General features: G+C 37.5%; 1 protein-coding gene across 7 annotated transcripts in view; it reads right to left on the reverse strand.

Annotated features, from left to right (window-relative positions):
* FUT8 (fucosyltransferase 8) overlaps window positions 1-21,774 on the reverse strand; it is a 436,921-nt gene that overhangs the window by 129,590 nt on the left and 285,557 nt on the right. For all 7 annotated transcript variants that reach the window (XM_027843711.1, XM_027843709.1, XM_027843707.1 and 4 more), the window contains 2 exons: window positions 14,752-14,867; window positions 14,468-14,633 (listed from right to left, as the gene is read on the reverse strand). In XM_027843711.1, coding sequence (XP_027699512.1) covers window positions 14,468-14,633; window positions 14,752-14,867 — 282 coding nt within the window. The remainder of the gene's footprint in view (window positions 1-14,467; window positions 14,634-14,751; window positions 14,868-21,774) is intronic.

Below are 21,774 nucleotides of genomic sequence, written 5' to 3' on the forward strand. Positions count from 1 at the left end.
GTTTAGGGGTGCTGGGACCCCAAAATCACAACACGCAGGTCCTGCCTGAAAGAATTTAACCCAGGCCTTCTTTCAGCCACGGACAAGATTTATTAAAGATCTGCCATTAGCCAGACTCTTAAAGAATCTGAGTATCTGTGAATTATTGGCTAGATTTGTAAGAATCTGGGCCCTTTAATGAAGATAAGATGGACCTTATATACAGAAAGACTATGGGAGGGATGTAGGAGTGGCCAAATAGGGCAGGGGGGTGGGAGGGGGAGACTACCACAGTGAGATAATAGAACTCCAGGGACCTGGACCACGTGGCCAAAGGAGAATGAAACCTAGCTAGGATTAAGGGTGGGAAGTGACCAGGGGCCATAGAGAGGTAAGACAACAGAGGGTTAGGCTAGGTCATGAGTAACAGAATTGGGAGACTGGGCATGGCCACAAAGAAAGGCCAGTTGATGGGATTATGGCCTCAGGGAAATGACAGAGAGCTCCCTGATGAAGTGGGAGAATTCAAGGAGAATTCCTTACACAAATGGGACCCAAGTTCTTTTGGGGTTAAGGGGCAAAGATCTCGGCTTGGGTCCGTACCCCATCAATACCTTACAACAAACTGCTCAGTCGGTCTATCGTGAGCAGGGTTGTTTTTTGTTGTTGTTCTTCCTCCCTTCTCAAAAGGACCAAAGACAGCCTCAGTGGCTCATTGTTTAGATTTTGATGATTTACAATGAGCATAAATAACAACTGTTTTCTATTCTAGCCAGAAACTTGGAGGTTCAACCCCTCTCAGATTGATATCTTTGTGTTAGTAAACTGAACTATCTTTTGTCTCAACCCCTACCCAGCCCTTAGTCATTTAATGGGCAAGGCCTCAGACAAACTGAGACCAGGGAAAGAACTTAATTTAGAAAGGCCAAGGTCACCCACAGCATTTTGGGGGGGAGTCAGCACAGCAAATATATGGCTTCTCTTTAAGGACTTCTAGGTATTTTTTTCTAAACTTCTCAATCCTAGTTCTTCTATGTAAACAAATACAGACTGCTGATCACTTTCACACTCATAAATGTATTTCAAATTTTGGGTAACCCTGAACAAGTCACATAACATTCCTATAACCCTATACCACTAAATATAAATATGGAAACCAATGTGAATAGCATTTAGGTATTAGTATGATTTAATTAGGGCCAGAATGCATTATTTTAAAATGTAAAGATCATTCTTGGCTCAAAAGCTATAAAAAACAGGTGGCAGGTTGGATTTGGCCTGAGAGCCATAATTTATTAGTCTCTGGATTAGAGTTTTAACAGTAGACCAAAAAAAGCAGAAACAGCCAATCTGGGTTGGGCTTTATCTACAGGCAAACCAATTGCAGAAATCTCTATTTCATTCAACTTGTAATAATTTTCTTGTAAAATAGCCTAGCCCAACCTCAGAGGAGGGACATTTTGCCAAGTCTTTCAATATTGTCTCTCTACAAATATTCAATTATAAAAATCTCATTCCTTATTTTATTTCTCCTTAAGATCCTAAAAAGAGCCAGAGGGTCTCTAAAAGGCCCATTTGTCACTGACTATTCACACGTGGAGAAAATGAATAAATTTTATATCTACTCTCTATTAAAAAAAGAGTCTGGGTTAGAGCAATGGTTTTTATTTATTTGGTCCAAGAATGGAAATGTCTAGGCAATGAGGATGGATCTCAACTCCTAAAAGGAAAAGACTATGTCTATGGGATCTGGACCCCCAAAAAGGAAAATCCTTGGACATTTGCCTGAGGCTGTAATCCACTTAACTGGCCTTTCATTGTGGCTATGCCCAATCTCCCAATTCTGTTACCTCCCAATTGCCCTGGCCACTTCCCACCCTTAATCCCATCTAGGCTCTATTCTCCTTTGGCCAAGTGGTTCAGTTTCATCTTGTCTCCATTAAGATGCTTAGATTCTTAAAATCTAGCCAAATGCTCAGATTCCTTAAGAACCTAGCCAATATCTCCCAAATGTTCAGATTCCTTCAGAGTCTGGTCAATATAGCAGATCTTTAATAAGCCTTGTCTCTAGCTGAAAGAAGGCCTGCATCAAATTCATTTGGGCAGGACCCATGTGTTGTGATTTTGGGGTCCCAGCGCCCCTAGCATCTAAACCTCAACATAGGGAAGGAGAAAAGTGATTAAAACTATAAAATAACAAACTGATAATGCACTCTAGGATTAACATAATTTTACTCACAACCTTGTGAAATATGTCAGTATCATACTCATTTTACAGATGAAACTGAGGCTCATAGAGGCAGCAGCTTGCCTGTGGTCATGCAAGTAGTAAGGTATAGAGCTGAAATTTGAACCCTCTTGGCCTTAAGTCTAGCACTCTTTCCACTACTCACATTTCCTCTAAAAAGTTACAGCTTTCATTTATATAATCATAGCTTTAAAGTATATAAATGTGCTTTAAACACACAGACATATCAACTTGTTTGATCCTCATAAGCAACCTCTGAGGTTAGTAGTATAAACAGTACCATCTTTATTTTATAAATGGGCCAGCTAGGTGGCTCAGTGGATAGCACACCAGGTCTGAAGTCAGGAAGAACTGAGTTCAAATTTGGCCTCAGACACTTACTAGCTGTGTGATCCTAGGCAAGTCATTTAGCCCCAATTTGCCTTAGTTCCTCATCTATAAAATGAGGACACACTGGAGAAAGAAATGACAAACCATTCCAGTATCTTCGCCAAGAAAACCCCAGGGACAAATATGGAGTTGGACATGAACGAACAACAGAATAACAACAAAAACAAAAATTTTACAAATAGGGAAAATGGGCTTCAAATTGAAAACGTGAAAGAATAAAACCATGAGCTAGCTCATGCAACAATGCTCTGCGAGGATCCTGACATTCCTCCATCTTCTTGTAAACATATGTGAAAATAAGAAAGTGAAAAGAATATTTAATACGAACTGTCTTAAGTAAACCTTTTAAGTAGTCTTTTAAAATGGCCCCAACAAAAATACCAATTTATTTTTTAAAATCAGCAAAAATTTTACACTGAAACTCTGAAAAATTATTTCTAGACTCAGAGCTCCAACCCCCAGCCCACTTCTGTCAAAGTCCTTTAGAAGGACATTACTAAGAATGAGATTGCATTGAATCTTTCTTATCCTGGTCAAACCCTGATCCAAGCCTGAATTGATTTAATCAAAGGTCTGCTCAGGCTTAGGTGGAGACAGATTCTTCTGCCTGGATAGCCAAAGGCTGGGAGTGCTCTGGTATGGCTGGAAGGTGGTCTGACAGAACAGGTAAATGATGTCTGGGTAATATCAGCCCCTGTTGATGTCCTCTGTCCAGGTAAATAATGGTGGGGTAGTATCAGCCCCTGTCGAAAAGGTATATAAACTGGGCATCCCAACTCCCAAATTGAGCCATTTCTGGACTGTAACTCCTATGCAATGCATGTCAAGCAGCTTGAGAGAAATTAAAAAGTCGACACACAACAAAAATCATTTGTTTTTCTTAGAACAAACTCTGTGAAAGGTTGACAAAACATAATATAGAACAGTATATAAACTAAAGTTAGCACAGTGTTTCCCAGCCTTTAATACATTGCCCATTTAATCCCTCAACAAAAATGTTCCCCAAGTTTTTATTATGTGCACATACTTGAATGGAATAGGTATTGATGCTAATGTCCCTACAAAAAATCGTTGTGAACAACCATCACACTTAGTGAACTACACACACTCAACATTAATGATAAAACAACTGAGTATCTTCTGAATAATGCTATCTTAAAATGAAATCGATTACTGTGGGCATGAAGAGAGAATTCAAGGGCCTACAAAGAGATTATGTGACCTGACTAGATAGTAGGAGATAGAATCTAAAATAATGTAAAACCAGATAAGCCTATGAAGAGCTTTAGATTACATTTGAAAGTCTCAAAATATATTGAAATTAATACACATGGATCGATTCTTACGATTTTGAATTTACAACATAATTTAACCACATTCTAAGAAAAGGTATATATCACTTCATTGTACTGGAGCAGTGATAGACTAATTACTATTTCAAGACTATGAAAGAGCTAAAATCCTTGGATGTCTATTAGCTGACCATCTGCACCAAACCACATCTTTGTTTTGAAATTCATATTCTCATGAGTTTACTATTATGCTCCTGGTCACCAAGTCTTGACAGCTTGAAAGTCATTTTTTTCCACTCTGTTCCTCACTCCACATATATCTAAGCAGTTGTCAAGCCTGTCAATTCTACCTCTTCACTGCTTCTTTTATCTATCTGTCCCCTACTCCTGCTCCTTTCATTCCTATAGGACCTACTCTAATTCATGTTCTCATAACTGCCTCCTTATTGGTCTCCCTGCCAAGTGCTTCCCCAATCCAATCTATCCTATACAGAGATGACAAAGTGATTTTCTTAAGTAGAACTCTGATCAGGTCATTCTGAGGCTCAGAACTCTTAATAGCTTCCCATCGCCTTTCAGCAATAAATACTTTCCAAACTTTTAAAATGATGACCACCTTCTCTGTCTCTCCCTCCCCGCCACGACAGTAACTGTATCATTAGTATCCATTAATTAGGGAAACACATAATGGCAAAAAGCTAAATACTTTGAATTTTTATTTTATTAATGATAAAAAATAGTGATATCCATACAAATATATACTGTCATAGAGCCACTTATAGCCCTTAGACTTTGTGTTCTATTTCATAGGTATAAGACATCCTAATTTATGAATCAAAGAGTCATAGATTCAGAGCTGGACAGGAATTTACAGGTCCTCATCTACTGCAAGTCCCTTGTTGTGCATTTAAGGGAAGCTAAGGCCCAGAAATTGCTAAGAAACTTGCCGCCCACCCCCCACCCCTCCCGGTTATCCAGCAGCAGACCCAAGGTTTGAGCAGCACAGGACAAAGTCCTAAGTCAACATTGAACCGTTTACTGAAACTATCACATGCTTCACTCTGGAGACTTGGCTTGGGAGAGGTAAGAGGTAATGCAGAAATTCAGGTTGTGAACACACTTAAGGGCACCTTGATTCTTTATTTATCCACTGTGCCACCAGCTTCTTTATATGGACAATTACTTACAGACACATTGAGACACTATGAAGAATTCAGCAAAAGTCTCTAACTAAATCACCATATACTATTGACTTTAATTCAAAGGTGAGTTTGCGTAGGACGTGAGAAATATGTTAGAAAATACTGTGCATAAGCAGGAAATAAAAGAGATCAAAGGTTTACAGGCTATGCAGAGGCCTCATGAATACTTTCTTAAACAAGAGCTACAAGGAACTGTATACAGCAAGTGTCAAATAGCCAAAAAAAAAAAGATATAAAGTGATGCTACCTTAACAGACTAGAAATGAATGGTTACTAAAGTGGGAGAGTTTGTTGATTCAGCTGTCTATGTACCTATGGTCAGACCAAAGACTTGTTAAAGCAAAATTAAAAATCAATACCAAAGCAGAAAAAAAATAAGAAGATACAAATTGAAATTAAAACATCTACAACCAGACCTATTTAAACAAGCTTCTGACTTGAGTCAAGCAAAAAATATTTAATTTTTGTCCTTTTATCTTGAATACCTAGTACCAAACAGGCACTTGTTGTTACTTGTTTGTTGACTGGGAAATCAAATAGTAAATGGATAAAGCAGACATTAATACTGACTCTCACCATTTTCTAAGAATATTTAAACAATGCAAACCAAGAGCTATAATGAATAGGCCCAAAGAGTCCAAAAACCTCTCAGCTATCAAATGCTTGATCTTCTTACCAAACTAAGAGAGAGGGCTGCTGAAGTTAACATTGGTTTAAAATATAAACTTGTTCATAAAATTAAAAAAAATCAAAAAAGAAAAATGTGAATTGGTCTCAGACCATAAAGAGCTTTAAAAAGATTTTAAAAATCAAATAAGAGAGGCAAATGAAAAATTGGGAAGAAAAATCAGAGTGATACAAGAAAATCATGAAAAAAGAGACAACAGCTTGGTAAAGGAGGCACAAAAAAATACCGAAGAAAATAACACCTTAAAAAACAAAATAGGCCAAGTGATAAAAGAGGTATACAAAAATCCAATAAAGAGAAGAATGGCTTGAAAGACAGAATTGGCCAAATGGAAAAAAACATATACAAAAATTCACTGAAGAAAAGAACTCCTTAAAAAGTAGAATTGACCAGCTGGAAAAGTAAGTACAAAAACTCAATGAAGAAAATAATTCCTTAAAAATTAGAACTGGGCAAGTGGAACAAACAAACAAAATCAAAAGAATGAAAAAATAGAAGAAAAGATGAAATATCTCATTGGAAAAATGACCGACCTGGAAAGTAGACCAAGGAGAGAGAATTTAAGAATTATTGGACTATCTGAAAGCCTTAATAACAAAAAAAAAAAAAGAGCCTGGACAGCATCTTTCAAGAAATTATCAAGGAAATATGCCCTAGGGTAAAATAGAAATGAAAGAATCTATCAATTACTTCCTGAAAGAAATCCCCAAATGAAAACTCCCATGGGTATTATGGCCAAATTCCAGAGCTCCCAGGGTCAAGAAAAAAATACTGCAAGTGGCCAGAAAGAAACAATTCAAATATTATAGAGCCACAGTCAGGATAACACAAGATTTAGCAGCTTCTATACCAAAGGACTGGAGGGCTTTAAATATGATGTTCTGAAGGGCAAAAAAGCTAGAATTACACTAAAGAACCACCTACTCAGCAAAACTGAGTATAATCCTTCAGGGGAAAAAAATGAACATTTAATGAAATAAAGAACTTTCAAGCACTGCTGATGAAAGACCAGAGCTGAAAAGAAAATGACTTTCAAATAGACTCAAAAGAAGCATAAAAAGGTAAACAAAAAAAAAAAGAAATAAGGGATTCAATAAGGTTAAACTGTTTACATTCCAACATAGGAAAATTATACTTGCAACTCTTAAGAACTTTCTCTTCACTGGGGCTGAAGGAGTATACAAAGACAGAGGGCAAGAGTGTAAAGCTGAATATGATGGGAAGAGATCAAAGAAAGAAAAAAGAAAGATAGAAAGAGGCATGAATTGGGAAAAGGGGAAAGGGAGAGGCAGAATGGGGTGAACTATCTCATATAAAAAAGGTGCAAAGAACTTTTACAGTGCAGGGGAAGGGGAGGAAGGGTGGCCAATATTCAAGCCTTATTCTCATTAGAATTGGCTCAAACAGGGAATAACATACACACTTAGGTATAGAAATCTATTTTAGCACACAGAAGTAGGAAGGTGAGGGGATAAGAGAAAAGGGAGGCAGAGGAGGTGGGGAGAGGAAAGAGGAGGGCTGACAGAAAAGAGGGCAAATTGAAGGAGGTAAAATTCAGAATCAAAACACTTTTGGAAACAGGGTGAAAGGAGAGTAGGAAAAACAGGGGGGAATAGGATGGAGAGAAAGACAATAATCATTACTGAAAATATTTTACAACAAGTTTTTCTGATAAAGACACCATTTCTCAAATATGGAGAACTGAATCAAATTTATAGAAATAAGAGTCATTTCTCAATTGATAAATGGTCAAAGGACATGAATAGGCAGTTTTCAAATAAAGTAATCAAAGCTATCATGCAAAAAATATTCTAAATCACTATTGACTAGAGAAATGCAAATTAAAAGAACTTTGAGTTATTACCTCACATCTATCAGATTTGCTTATATGACAGAAAAGACAAATGTTGGAGAGGATGTGGGAAAATGCACTGTTGGTGAAGTGGTACACTGATTTAACCATTCTTTAGAGCAATTTGGAACCATCCCCAAAGGGCTATAAAGCCCTTTGACCAAACAATACTACTACTAGGTTTATATCTCAAAGAGATAAAAAGCAAAATGAAAAGGATCTATTTGTTCAAAGAAGTTCTTTTAGTGGTGGCAAAGAATTGGAAATTGACTTGAGAATGGCAGAACAAGTTGTTATATATGATTGCGATAGAATAATATAGTGCTATAAGAAATAAGCAAGATGCTCTCAGATAAACATGGAAAGACTTACATAAACTGATGCAAAGTGAAATGAGCAGAACCAGGAGAACACTGTATATAGTAACAGCAATACTGTATGATGATCAGCTATGAATAACTTAGCTATTCTCAGCAACACAATGTTCCAAGACAATTCTGAAGGACCTATGATGAAAAATGCTATCCACCTCCAGAGAAAGAACTGATGGAGGCTTAATGAAGATTGAAGCATACTTTTTCTTTATTTATTTTTCTTGAGTTTTTTTGTTTTTGTTTTTGGTCTGTTTTCTTTCAAGACTGACACATTTTGCATGAGTGCACACATATAACCTATATCAAATTGCTTGGCTTCTCAATGAGGGGGGAAGGGGAAGAAGGGAAAGAGGGAGAGAATTTGAACTCAAAAAAATTTTAAATAACAAATATTAAAAATCACCTAAGCTCTTTGCTAAGAAAACTTCAAATGGGGTCACAAAAGTGTTGGACACAGGGGACAGCTAGATGGCACAGTGGATAGAGCACCAGCGCTGGATTCAGGAAGACCTGGAGTTCAAATCTGACCTCTGATACTTGACACTTACTAGTTGTGTGACCCTGGGCAAGTCACTTTACCCCATCGCCTTGCCCCTCCCAAAAATAAATAAATAAATAAATGAATAGGAAAGATTTTGGGGCAGCTAGGTGGTGCAGTGGATAGAGCTCTGGCCTTGGAGTCACAAGGATCTGAGCTCAAATCCAGCCACAGACACTTGACACTTACTAGCTGAGTGACTCTGGGCAAGTCACTTAACCCTGATTGCCTCAACAAAAAAAGCAAAAACAAAAACAACAACAACAAAAAAGTGTTGGACACTACTGAAATGACTAAACAACAAAAACCTGAGATCATATATTTAAGACTTATTGTTAACCATAACCACAGTTGTGGTAAGTGGTAAAATAGTGAATCAAGCGGTCTACGTGCTGAGTCCATGTATTAGAGAAATGGGAGACTAAGATATTGATTTTTTTTCCTCAATGGATGTACATGATTTCAGAGATCAGGGCATAATTACTGCCTTAAAAAGAAAAGTAACAAAGATGACTGTGGCCATTTTCTTGGTATTGCATTGCTCCTCCCACTTGGCAAGTGTCTTACGAAAGCCTTCTGAGTTCACCACTTCAAAATCTAGAAAGGGCTGGATCAAAAATGTTTAAGGCCATGGAATGCAGAAGGCTTGGGACTGAGTGGTATTATCTTCTGTCACAGTGGAAAAGATAGAAATGATCCTGGTTTTACAGAATATTACACATGAAGATTTTTCTTTTTTTTTTGGGTGAGGCAATCGGGGTTAAGTGCCTTGCCGAGGGTCACATAGGTGTTATGGTTATGAGGCGTATTCGAACTCAGGTCCTCCTGATTCTAGGGCCAGTGCTCTATCCACTGCACCACCTAGCTGCCCCTCACACGAAGATTTTTATTATTCAGTGGTTTCAGTCATATCTGATTCTTCATGACCCTATTTGGAGTTTTCTTGGCAAAGATACTGGAATGTTTTGCCATTTCCTTCTCCAGCTCATTTTACAGATGAGGAAATTGATGCAAAAAGGATTAAGTGACGCACAGAATCACACAGCTAATTGGTGTCTGAGGTCAGATTTGAATTCATTCTTCTTAACTCCAGGCCCTGCACTCTATCCACTGCACCATCCAGTTGCTCCTAAACATGAAGATACAAAGTTGGAAGTAAACTAGGTATTTTTTATTCTTTTTGCAAAAGAAGTCTCCAAAGCTTTCCTTTGTTGAGCTTCCCTAGTGTATTTCAACTTGATTTAATTTACACAAATGATTCAACTTCACAGTGATGCAGCTATTCCATAAAGATAGGCACTCTAGTAGATGCATGTGATGCAAGTTTATTTATGTCAAGTAAGTCAATAAGCACTCAAGTGTCTATTATGTTCGAGGCTCTGTGGTAAGTGTTGAGGATACCAAGGGGAAAAAAAAAGGTAAAAAATCATCCCTGCTCTCAAGACACTAAAATTCTAATGGGAGAGACAACACGCAAATAACTATGTACAAGCAAACCATATACAGTATAAACTGGAGATAATAAACACAGGGGAGACTCCAGCACTAAGGGGGACTGAGAATGGCTTCTTCCAGAAGGTGGAACTTTAAGAAGTATCTGAGGCCAGATATGAACTCCAGTATTTTTTGGTCTATCCAATACACTTCATACTCTCACTGTTATAATCAGATGTCTCAGTCTCATGGACAATTCAGACAGTCCTATGCCTGGCATGGAGCCTCACATATACTGCTCGGTTATCATCTTTAGTTCTCAAAAAGGACCGAAAAGACATCATTATGTTAAGAGAGTCAAATTACATTCTGTCCAACTACGGCTGATCACACCAATATAAGCTCAGAATGCTCTACCACAGGTCAGACACAAATAGTCCATGTGAACATTTGGTATGCATTCTCTAAATAAGCGATCTCATGTCTCTTTGGGCTACTTCAATTCTGCTTTGCTCATAGAGCACAGCATCTTGATGCAAGCACACCACGCTGGATGTTCCTGTGTCAGGGTCTCCCATGTCACACTATCAATTCCAAAGTTCTTCAGAGAACACATATATTAGCATCATAAGATAATAACATCTAACTAGCATTTATATAGTGCCTGTGTGCCAGGTACTGTGTTAAGTGCCTTTCACAAATATCGTCTCATTTGATCCACAAAACAGTACTGTGAAGTAGCAGCTATTATTACTCCCATTTTAGAGTTGAAGAAACTGGAGCAAAGAGCAGTTAAGTGACCTGCCCAGGGTCAATCAGCAAGTGTCTGAAGGCTGAATGTGAACTCAAGTTTTCCTAGTTTCAGGCCCCGCACCTTAGCCACTGTACCACCAGCTGCCTTGAAAACTGATCACTGTTTTCAAGCTAAAAGGGAATTTAGAGGTCACCTAGTACAATGTCTTCATTTTACAGAAGAGGGAACTGAGTTGCCGAAGGACACATAGATAATACCAGAAGTAGTACAGAGATTCAAACTTAAGACCTCTAATGCCAAATTCAGCATTGCTTCCACTGCACCAGTGTGCCTTTCATCAGGCATTTAGAAAATATTTACTGAAATTAATTAAATCCACTTGAAATCCTCACTATAATAATTCTGTGACTTCATTAGCACTAAAAAAAAAATGTTCATGAAATGACTGTTCTTTGCATTTTTTATTAAAACGGGGGAATGATTTTTCAAAATTTCTAATAATAATATTGCTGACATCAGTATATGATGTTGTCTTATTTAGAAAGGTGCATTTCCTCCTTCACAGGAGTAGGCAGTGTTAATACAACAATTTTTCTTTTATTGTTCACTAATAAGAAAGTAATTACCATCAGAATCCTACTGGAAATATGGCCTTTTGAATATAGTTAAGTCCAAGTACAGGTATCACTGTTTTTATAATGATAACAGATTTATTGTGCTCCACATTAAAAAAAGGGCAAGAGGCAGCTAGGTGGCACAGTGGACAGAGCCTTGGAATCAGGAGGACCTGAGTTCAAATCCGGCCTCAGACACTTGACACTTACTAGCTGTGTGACCCTGGGCAAGTCACTTAACCCCAACCGCCTCACGAAAAACCAAAAACAAACAAAAATAAAAGTGCAAGGTAAACTACGTTTTTTAAACTGCATAAATAGCCAATACAATTCAAATTTAAGTTTCCCTTTCCACCACGGAAATGGAAGAGTAGTTAATAGAATGCTGGGTGGGTGGGTGTGTGTGTGTGTGTGTGTGTGTGTGTGTGTGTGTGTGCGTGCGTGCGTGCGTGTGTGTGTGTGTGTGTGTGTATTTTTTATTTTTGCTTTTTGGTGAGGCAATAGGGGTTAAGTTACTTGCCCTGGGTCACACAGCTAGTAAGTGTCAAGTATCTGAGGCCAAATTTGAACTCAAGGCCTCCTGACTTCAAGGTCAGAGCTCTATCCACTGCGCCACCTAGCTGCCCCAAGAATGCTGGTTTTTTTTTTCATATTAAACATATTTTCACATTAGTGATGTTGTAACTAGAAATTAAAACCGACAGGAGGAACTATCAGAAAGAGGAAACAAAACTCAACAGAAGAGAAAAAAAAATTACAATTCAGCTTCCATAGTTCTTTATTTGGGTGTGGATAGCATTTTCCATCACAAGGCTTCTGCAGATGTCTTAGATTCATGTATTGCCAGGAAGGGTTAAGTTTATCAATATTAGTCATCACACAACGTGGCTGTTATTGTGTACAACGTTCTCTTGGTTCTGCTCACTTCACTCAGCATCAGACCATAAAAGTCTTTCAAGGTTTTTCTGAAGTCAGCCTGTTCATCATTTCTTATAGCATGATAGTATTCCATCACATTCATATACCACAACTTGCTCAGCCATTCCCCAATTGATGGCCATCCTCTCAATTTCCAATTCTTTGCCACCATAAACAGAGCTGCTGTGAATATTTTTGTATATGTAGGTCCTTCTCCCATTTGTGTGATCTCTATGGGATCACCCTAGAAGTGCTATTGCTGGGTCAAAAGGTATGCACATTTTTATAGCCCTTTGGGCATAGTTCCAAATTGCTCTCCAAAATGGTTGGATCATTTCACAACTCCACCAACAATGTATTAGTGTTCCAATTTTCCCACATCTTCTCCAACATTTATTATTTTCCTGTTTTGTCATGCTGGTCATTCTGATAGGTGTGATGTGGTACCTCAGAGTTGTTTTGATTTGCATTTCTCTAATCAATAGTGATTTAGAGCATTTTTTCACATGACTATAGATGGCTTTAATTTCTTCATCTGAGAAACTGTCTGTTCATATCTTTTGACCACTTATCAATTGGGGAATGACTTGTATTCTTATAAATTTGACTTAATTCTCTATATATTTTAGAAATGAGGCCCTTATCAGAGAGACTGGTTGTAAGAATTCTTTCCCAATTTTCTACCTTCCTTCTAATCTTAGTTGCATTGGCTTTATTTGGGCAAAAACTTTTCAATTTAATGTAATCAAAATTATCTATTTTGCTTTTCGTAATGTTCTCTATCTCCTGTTTGGTCATGAATTCTTCTGTTCTCCATAGATCTGACAGGTAAACTATTCCCTGCTGTCTCAGTTTGCTTATAGTATCAGCCTTTATATCTAAATCATGTACCCATTCTGACTTTATTTTGGTATTTGGTGTGAGATTTTGGTCTATGCCTAATTTCTGCCATACTCTTTTCCAGTTTTCCCAGCAGCTTTTTTCAAAGAGTGGGTTCTTATCCCAGAAGCTGGGGTCTTTGAGTTTATCAAATAATATATTATTATAGTCATTGACTACTGTGTCTTGCATACTTAACCTATTCTACTGATCTACCACTCTATTTCTTAGCCAGTACCCAGCAGTTTTGATGATTGCTGCTTTATAATACAATTTAAGATCTGGAATGGCTAGGCCACCTTCCCCTGCATTTCTTTTCGTTAGTTCTCTTGATATTCTGGACCTTCTGTTCTTCCAAATGAATCTTGTTATTATTTTTTCTAACTCTACAAAATCATTTTTTGGTAGTTTGATTGGTATGGCACTGAATAAGGAAATTGGTTTAGGTAGAATTGTCATTTTTATTATATTAGCTCGGCCTACCCATGAGCAACTGATGTTTTTCCAATTATTTAGATCTGATTTTATTTGCATGAAAAGTGTTTTGTAATTGTGTTCACAGAGTTCCTGGGTTTGTTTTGGGAGGTAGACTCCTAAATATTTCATAACGTCTGCAGTAAGTTTAAATGGAATTTCTCTTTCTATCTCTTGCTTTTGGGCTCTGTTGGTAATATACAGAAATGCCGATGATTTATGTGGGCTTATCTTATAGCCTGCAACTTTGATAAAGTTGTTCATTATTTCAAGTAGTTTTTTACTTGATTCTCTGGGATTCTCTAAGTATAACATCACGTCATCTGCAAAGAGTGATAGCTTTGTTTCTTCCTTGCCTAAGAATGCTGTTTTTTAAAAACTCAAAGTCTGCCATTAACCTTTAATTAGCAATAAAAAAACTAGTTTCAAGTTTTTAATATTTGTTTTTTTTTAATTTTTCATTGTTAGTACATTAAGTATTATAACCTAAAAAAACAACATTCTCTTTAACATTAAAACCTTAGTAAAGGAAAATTTGAAATGGATTTTTAAAGAGAAATGATTTAGTTTATTGATTATTGACATCAAGAATTTGAGAATTTAACTTATCTAACAAAGGCTTTTAGAAATATAGTTTAAAAATATTTCCTATGCTATGTTTAATTCATACGGCACATTCTATGTCAAATACAATCTAAGATCAATGATATCATTACCCCAAAGATGGATTCATTTAATATACAGCAGGGAAATTTTTTTTTTTAGTGTTCGAGTTCCATTCTTACATTACAATCTTTCTCAAGACCAGAAAAAAATGAAAACAGAGAATACCTTTCCTGATGACCCAAATCAAATAGAAATTCATCCACATGTCTTTGGAGTTGATTTCCTTCTAAATTTTTCAATTTCTTCAATTCACTCTGGAGAAAAAACCAGAGCTCCTTAGCTCCATTTTCAATCCTCCTCCTCAGTATTTCATGATCCTTCCCTAGACCTGCTATTGAAGAGCATAAGAATATCAGCATTTCCAAAACTTGGCTGAGTGGAAAATTTCAAATATTTGTGGTAAAGCAAATATTAGGGGAAGAAAAATTAAAAGTGGTATAGTCACCAACCATCTCTGGTTTGCTTCTTGTAATTTTCTATCTGTTCTTTGGCTTTTAAAAGCTGTTCTTCTAAAGCACGTACCCTTCCTGCAGCTGGTCCCTGGTCCATGGGACCTTCTGGTATCCTACAAGATAAGAAACAAAATATACTCATTTAGATAATAAATTATGCAACAATAACGGCTTACTTTAATAAGAGTTATTTATTGATAACTCTGTAGATCACTACATCAAACAGCACAATAAAAGTTGCCTACTAATTTCTCTCTTCTTAGGTACAGAAGAACATTAGGAACAAAGTTGGGTTAAAATAGAAAGTAATGCCCTAACTCAGTCACGTTCTTATTAGAAGCGGAGAATCTTTTTCAACTTTCTCACTATTCTCAAAAAACTCCTTTTACAGTCCCTCTCCCCAACCCCCCAGTCTAACATATATATTCACTCAGAGGTCATAAACAATTCTGGATTAGCCATAAGGATTAGAAATAGCATAGACTAGTGACAGAGTATTGGACATGAAGTCAGGAAGATGTGGATTCCAATTCTGGCTCAGATACTTACTAGCTATGTGACACTGAGCAAGTCATTAATCTCTCCTGGACTCAGTTAAAACTGTAAAATGAAAGAGCTGGACTTGATAAGGTCTTTGCAGCTCTAAATCTATACTTGTATGATTATTTATTTTGTGTTTTTATCACAGAAGCTTCCTTTTCGCAGACAAACTTGATTCTAAGCTGTTGACAGTAAGGCCATGCCAGGAGGTGAATGAATATTTGTGTCCACATTCCAAAGCATAAATAATAATTTGTTTCTCCACTATTTTAGATTCATGCTATTCAATAGTGTGGATAACTGGGAGCTAACTACCAACAAAAACTCAAGTTTTATTGTACTGTTAAAATCTAATGGCCTATTTGTGCTCAGCAGAGTCAATTATTTTCATTATCTAAATGTGAACATGGTAGAAAAAATGAGAATAGCTAAGAAGACAAATTATCTGTCAGTACTAAGTATCTTTCACATGTCTACAGGGAACCCAATTTAAAGCTACTTTTCTAGCATAATTCTAATAATACGTGATTTATCCCAGCTTTTGTTCTTCAGGAAATGTTGAAAAATTATATATAAAATAATCAATACTGTCAAAATCCTCTGGGACAAAAATTTGGAAAGTCCATGTCATGAATGAGTCAACAGGTTAAATAATCGTCCTAGAGAACACACAGTCTAGTTCTTTTAAGTATAATGTAACAAGGAGAACCCAAATCAGGCTAAGAACATGACATGACCTAAAAAGAAAGGAAGACTCAAAACCTACACTAAGGTCTAAGATTGGGTCCAGCAGCCCTTCTTCACACTCCACCAACAGAAAGAGGCAGTGACAGTATAAGTACTTAATTTTTTCCATTTTCCATCTTCAAAAACTCTCCCCACTTTTGAAATAGTCCTCTTCATCACAGTCTATTATTAAATGTCATTACCTATTCAGAATGATGGAGAAATACCCAATTAAACAAAACAAAGAAGTTACTAAGCTAAGGATGGTTTTTGCTTGGTGACCACCCCCAAAAAACGTCATTACCTGAGATTCCATAAGTTACCTTAGTATGCTACTCAATTGATATAAAAAGAAAAAGTATCTTCCAAATTCACTAAATTATGGTTCTATTTGGTCATTTTGCAAAGGAAAATTAGACATAAAATTCTGTCTTTTACCACCATCATCACCATTAAATTAAGGAATTTTTTTTTTATTACGGTTTGAAACTTCCATGTTTCTAATCAAAAGCTTAAGCACAACAAACCTCTTACAGCAATTTCAATATTTCTTATGTGGCCAACCAAGCAGAAAGAACTATTAACTACCTGGGACACTTAAGAACATCTGTTCAGTAAAGCAGCTGGCTTTTTTTTTTTTTTAAACAGTTAAGGCACCATTAGTGGATATATTTTATATTTTTCCTCTAAATTGGTATGCATTAGCACTGACCAGGAACAGATGCATGAATAAAAAATAACCAGCTTCCAGAAGAAAAACATATTGCTTCCTCTTTAAATCATAAGTGTCAGGGGACGGCAGAAGGTACATGAAAAAGCCTTCATTTGTGTATGCACAAACTGGGTAATGATACAAGGAATGGAGCACTTAGGTGCACAATTACCCAATTTATGGCCATAAACATATATATACTCATAAATGAGGCATCTCCTAGTACACCACTGTTAAAGACTATAAAAAAAAAAATCAGATCTTAATCTCCTTCTGAATTGGATGGGCAGTTTCTGGGAAATGATTTGAAAGCAAAATAAAACCCATATCCCTTAAGTTTATTTTAGCAGCAGTCAGCTCCAGGACAGAGGTGTGAAAATAATGAATCTAAGAACACACTTTATCGATGCAAACATGAAGACAACAGGAAGGTTTCTTCCAGGTTCTCTTTTTCCTTTATTTCATCATCAACCAATAGGATAACATCCGGGATAACATGGGCCTGGCTGTATTAGATATGATCTTAGCAGCGAACTTCCATTGAGTATCCAAGTCTAACCTTGCCATATATAAAACCAGATTTGGATCAATAATTTTCATTATATAACAAACCCAATCTAACTCTAGATGGATCCGTATTTCAAAAGCCATTAAAAAATGGTACATATCATGGGTTTATTTTCTCCAAACCCTGGAGAGTAAGAATCTGCCCACTTGTATAACCTAAAACTTGATAGCTCAATGCATGCATGTGCATGCGTGCATGTGCGTGCGTGTGTGTGTGTGTGTGTGTGTGTTGAGGGGAGAGGAAGTTTGGTATATTGTATAGTTATACTTCTTTTATAAAAAAAAATTTTTTGCTGATACTGTCTCTTTTTCTATCACCTATGCTGACAACCATATCCTTCAAATAAATATAATTATGCTCTTCTATACACAGCCCTCCTGTATATGGCTATCCAATATGTACAATTTTTTAAAGCTTGGGGGGCCCATGTCCCTTGGAGTGGGGTATACTAAGACTCCAACTAAGGACTTTTCCCTCCATTTGGAAATTTCGCATCTGGATGGACATTGATAGCTACTACCTTAGACTTGCTTGACAAGAGGGATCAATTACTGGTCCATCCCCATTCCAATAGTAGAGGTGATGGGACTTGACCTGGTTAATGTAAATGATAGAGAAACACCAATGTTTTTCTGATTCTCAGAGAAGACCTTCTTCTATCTTATACACCACCTCTCTTTAGGTGGCTATTGACTACATAAGGGGTCTAGACTATTGAGAATCTCTCTAGTTACAATCAGCTTTTGAGTCACCATCTCTTTCTTTGAACGTGTTCTATTTCCTGAGTCCTTGTCCCATAGGGCTACTAAATATGGAGTCAGTCGCCCACAGAAACAAACAGGTATGGTTATCATGTTTTACTCTTAGGACAGAATCCATAATAATTGTTAAAATACATAATAATACCATCTACTATGCAGTTGTGCACCTGAAGCTTCTCTCTGAGTAACAAAACCAAGTGATTTAGAAAAGGGACTTTTCAGCTTGCATGAGTCTCCAAAGCATTCATCCTATACAGGGGCATTTAATAAGGCCAATCAAAGAATTCTAGATCTAGGTGGGGAAAAGTCCTTAGAGGATACCTACACCAACCCCCTCATTTTATAAATGAAGAAAGTGAGTCCCAGGGACATTAAGTGACTTGTCTATGGTCACACAGTGTTAGAAATAGGATGTGAACTCAAGAGTTGGTGCCCTCTCTTCTTGAAAGGACTCTAGACCCAAGGCTCAGCACAACATATAGATGCCATCCTACTGCAGGACCTCATCAACCTCACAGCTGGACTACCGCAATAGCATGCCTGTTGGGTTCCTTGCATCAAGTCTCTTCTCACTCCAGTCTACCCACCACTCAGCTGCCAATGTGATCTTCCTAAGAGTCCTTCCCGACCACATCACCCCCCCCCACACACACACACACCTATTCAATAAACTCCAGTGGCTCCCTATCACCACCAGGATCAAATATAAAATCCTATTTCACTTCCAAAAGCCCTTCATAACCTTCTGCTATTCCACTTTTTTCCCCCAGTATTCTTATACTTCACGCTCTACTGCATACATCAAAATCCCAAACACTGGCTCCTTTGCTGTTCTTTCCACAAGACACTCCAACTACAAACTCCTGGCATTTTCACACCTAGAATGCTTTACCTCCTCATTTCCATCTCCCCACCTCCTTCAAGTGTCAGCCAAAATCCCATCTTCTGCAGGAAGCCTTCCCCAAACCTCCTTGATTCTAGCACCTTCCCTCTGTTAGTGATCTCCAGTTTATCTTGTATATAACTTGTTTGTATATAGGTGCTTACATGTTGTCTCCTCTATTTGACTGTGAACTTCTCAAGGGCAGGGACTGTCTTTTGCCTTCCTTTGTATCACCAGTGCTTAGCACAGTGCCTGGCACATAAAAGCTTAACGACTGACTGACTCAACATCTGGTGCTGACTGGAACTTCTGTTAGCCACTGTCTTGTTTGTTTGTTCGGTGTCTTGTTACTGGCAAAGATGGCCAATTGCTTTTCCCTACAGCAAGCTCATCACCCTTGGCCAAGGTGTAGCAGACTTGGTGGCAAGGCCCAAAGAGAAGCCTGCAGTCACTATCAGGGCTCACTGGCATCTATCTACCCTCTAGGTAGGCTACAGCACCTCCCTCTGTAGCTACATCTCGATATTTCCTGTGGCACACTTCCCTTTCTTACCACATTTCATCACTCTCTTCTGCCATGTGAGCTCTATGAAAGTAGATTTTGTTTCATGATTTGTATTTGCCTCTTACCATCTAGCACATGGACTGGCACATAGTAGGGACTTAATTGAAGTTACTGATTAACTGCTAATCAATGCCCTTGCTCTTCCATTGGACAGCCAAAGTCCCACACCATATTCCCCACAGGGAATGGTAAAAAGGTAGGAAGCAGAAGGGAAGAGGAGAAAAGGAAGGCAATGAGCATTTATATAGCACCTCTTATGTGCAAGGCACTGTCCAAACTGCTTTACAAATATCATCTCATCTGATGCCTTTATCATCCCCATTTCACATTTGAGGAAACTGAGGCAGAGACATGTTAAGTGATTTACCCAGGGGCACATAGCTAGGAAATATCTGAAATTGGATTTGAACTCAGGTCTTCCTGACTCCAGGCCCAGCACTCTATTGTGCCACTTATCTGCCTCAGCTAGGGCATGGAACAGGTAGGCCACTGCCTCTAGCTGTAACCCCCCATACAATTTATTAATGTTATTCCTTTGTTCTGCTAGAACTATTTTGGCCATGTTATTTCAAGGAAATGCTGAAGAATAATTACAAGGATTTTTTTTTTTGAGGGAGACGGGGGAAGAAAAGAGATCAATGCAATTTGTTCATCTTGAACTCAACGTTAAAAGAATGACTAATATGGGAAGACATCAGCCGTACAGTGCACCACTGCATAACCACAGAACTGAAGAATTTTAGAGCTGGAAAGGATCGTCCAGTCCCTCTCATTTTATAGTAGAAGAACTTAGACCCAAGCATGTAAAAGTGACTTGCCAAAGTTACACAGCTTGTGATGGCAATGGAAGCATTAGAAACAGTATACAATTCCAAGTCCAAAGCCCATTCTTTTATGTCAGCTGTCTTTAATTCTCTAATAAGATTATAGTAACTTAATAAAAAAAAATTACTTGGTAAATCCACCTAATTTATATTGTTGTTGTTTATTCATTTTCAGTCATGTCTGACTCTTCATGACCCCATTTGGGGTCTTCTTGGCAAAGATACTGGAGTGATTTGCCATTTCCTTCTCCAGCTCATCTTACAGATGAGGAAACTGAGACAAACAGGGTTAAGTGACTTGCCCAGGATCACACAGCTACTAAGTATCTAAGGCTGGATTTGAACTCACAAAGATGAGTCTTCCTGACTCCAGGCCCGGTATTCTATACACTGTACCACCTAGCTGCCTGCCTTATTTATAACTAAGTATAAAAATACTGACAGCTTAAATGTCAGAAAACATGACCACCACACATGACATAAGCTATCTGAGGAGATGAGTGACACTAAGGTTACAACATATCAGACTACAAATCCAGCAACCTTCAAGACTCTTAAGGCTACAATCTAGCCAATGAAACTGCAAACAATGCTCCTCTTCTGCTTGTCTATTTAACACAGAAATACTTAATAAACATTACTGCCAGCTAGAATTAATAAAAGTTTCTCTCCTCCTTCTTCTTCTGGATTCAATGCCCTTCCACCTGTGTTGCCTTATTCATTTATTCACATTACTTCTTACTGAAGCAGACAGTGGCATGTTTAATTTATTTTTTCCTATTTTACAAGAGTCAGACTGGTAGAGAGGGTTAAGTGTCATAATTCATAACAGCCAAGAAGGAATACATAGGTGTGCATGACAAATACCTTAAGAGCTGATTTCAAAAACTTTGGGGAAAACACAGGTATGACCTGAACTTCTAGAAGGGAAGACAGCTCTGGTGGGATGGGAGATTCAAGTGTGATTCTAATGCAGAAAAGAGGGAAAACTCCTAAAGATACAAATGGGTTCATAATAGGAATGCTCAGTTTTTCAAAGTACGTTCTGTTGAATTCAATTAAATTCAACAAATATATGCCAGGTGTCTACAGGATACAGGTGGCACTACATTAGGCACTTTAAGGTTTGTAAACTGCTCTACATATTTTATCTCATTTGATCCTCAATCACCCTAGAAGGTAAACAGTAGTATTATCTCCATTCTACAGATGAAGAAACTGAGGCTGAATGGTATTACTCACATAGGGGTTAACACAAGTAACAAAGGTCTGAGATAGAATTTGAACTCAAGATTGTCCTGACTATAATTAAGATACAGTCACTATTTGTTCTCAAAATACAATGGGGAATATGATATATAAATATATACATTTAATATATAAAGTAAATTTAGGAGGTATTAAACAAAATGCACTGTTAGGTTCAAAGGGGAAATGGATG

Source organism: Vombatus ursinus, unplaced genomic scaffold (genome assembly GCF_900497805.2).
Source record: "Vombatus ursinus unplaced genomic scaffold, bare-nosed wombat genome assembly UNPS02014926.1, whole genome shotgun sequence".
Lineage (NCBI taxonomy): Eukaryota > Metazoa > Chordata > Mammalia > Diprotodontia > Vombatidae > Vombatus > Vombatus ursinus.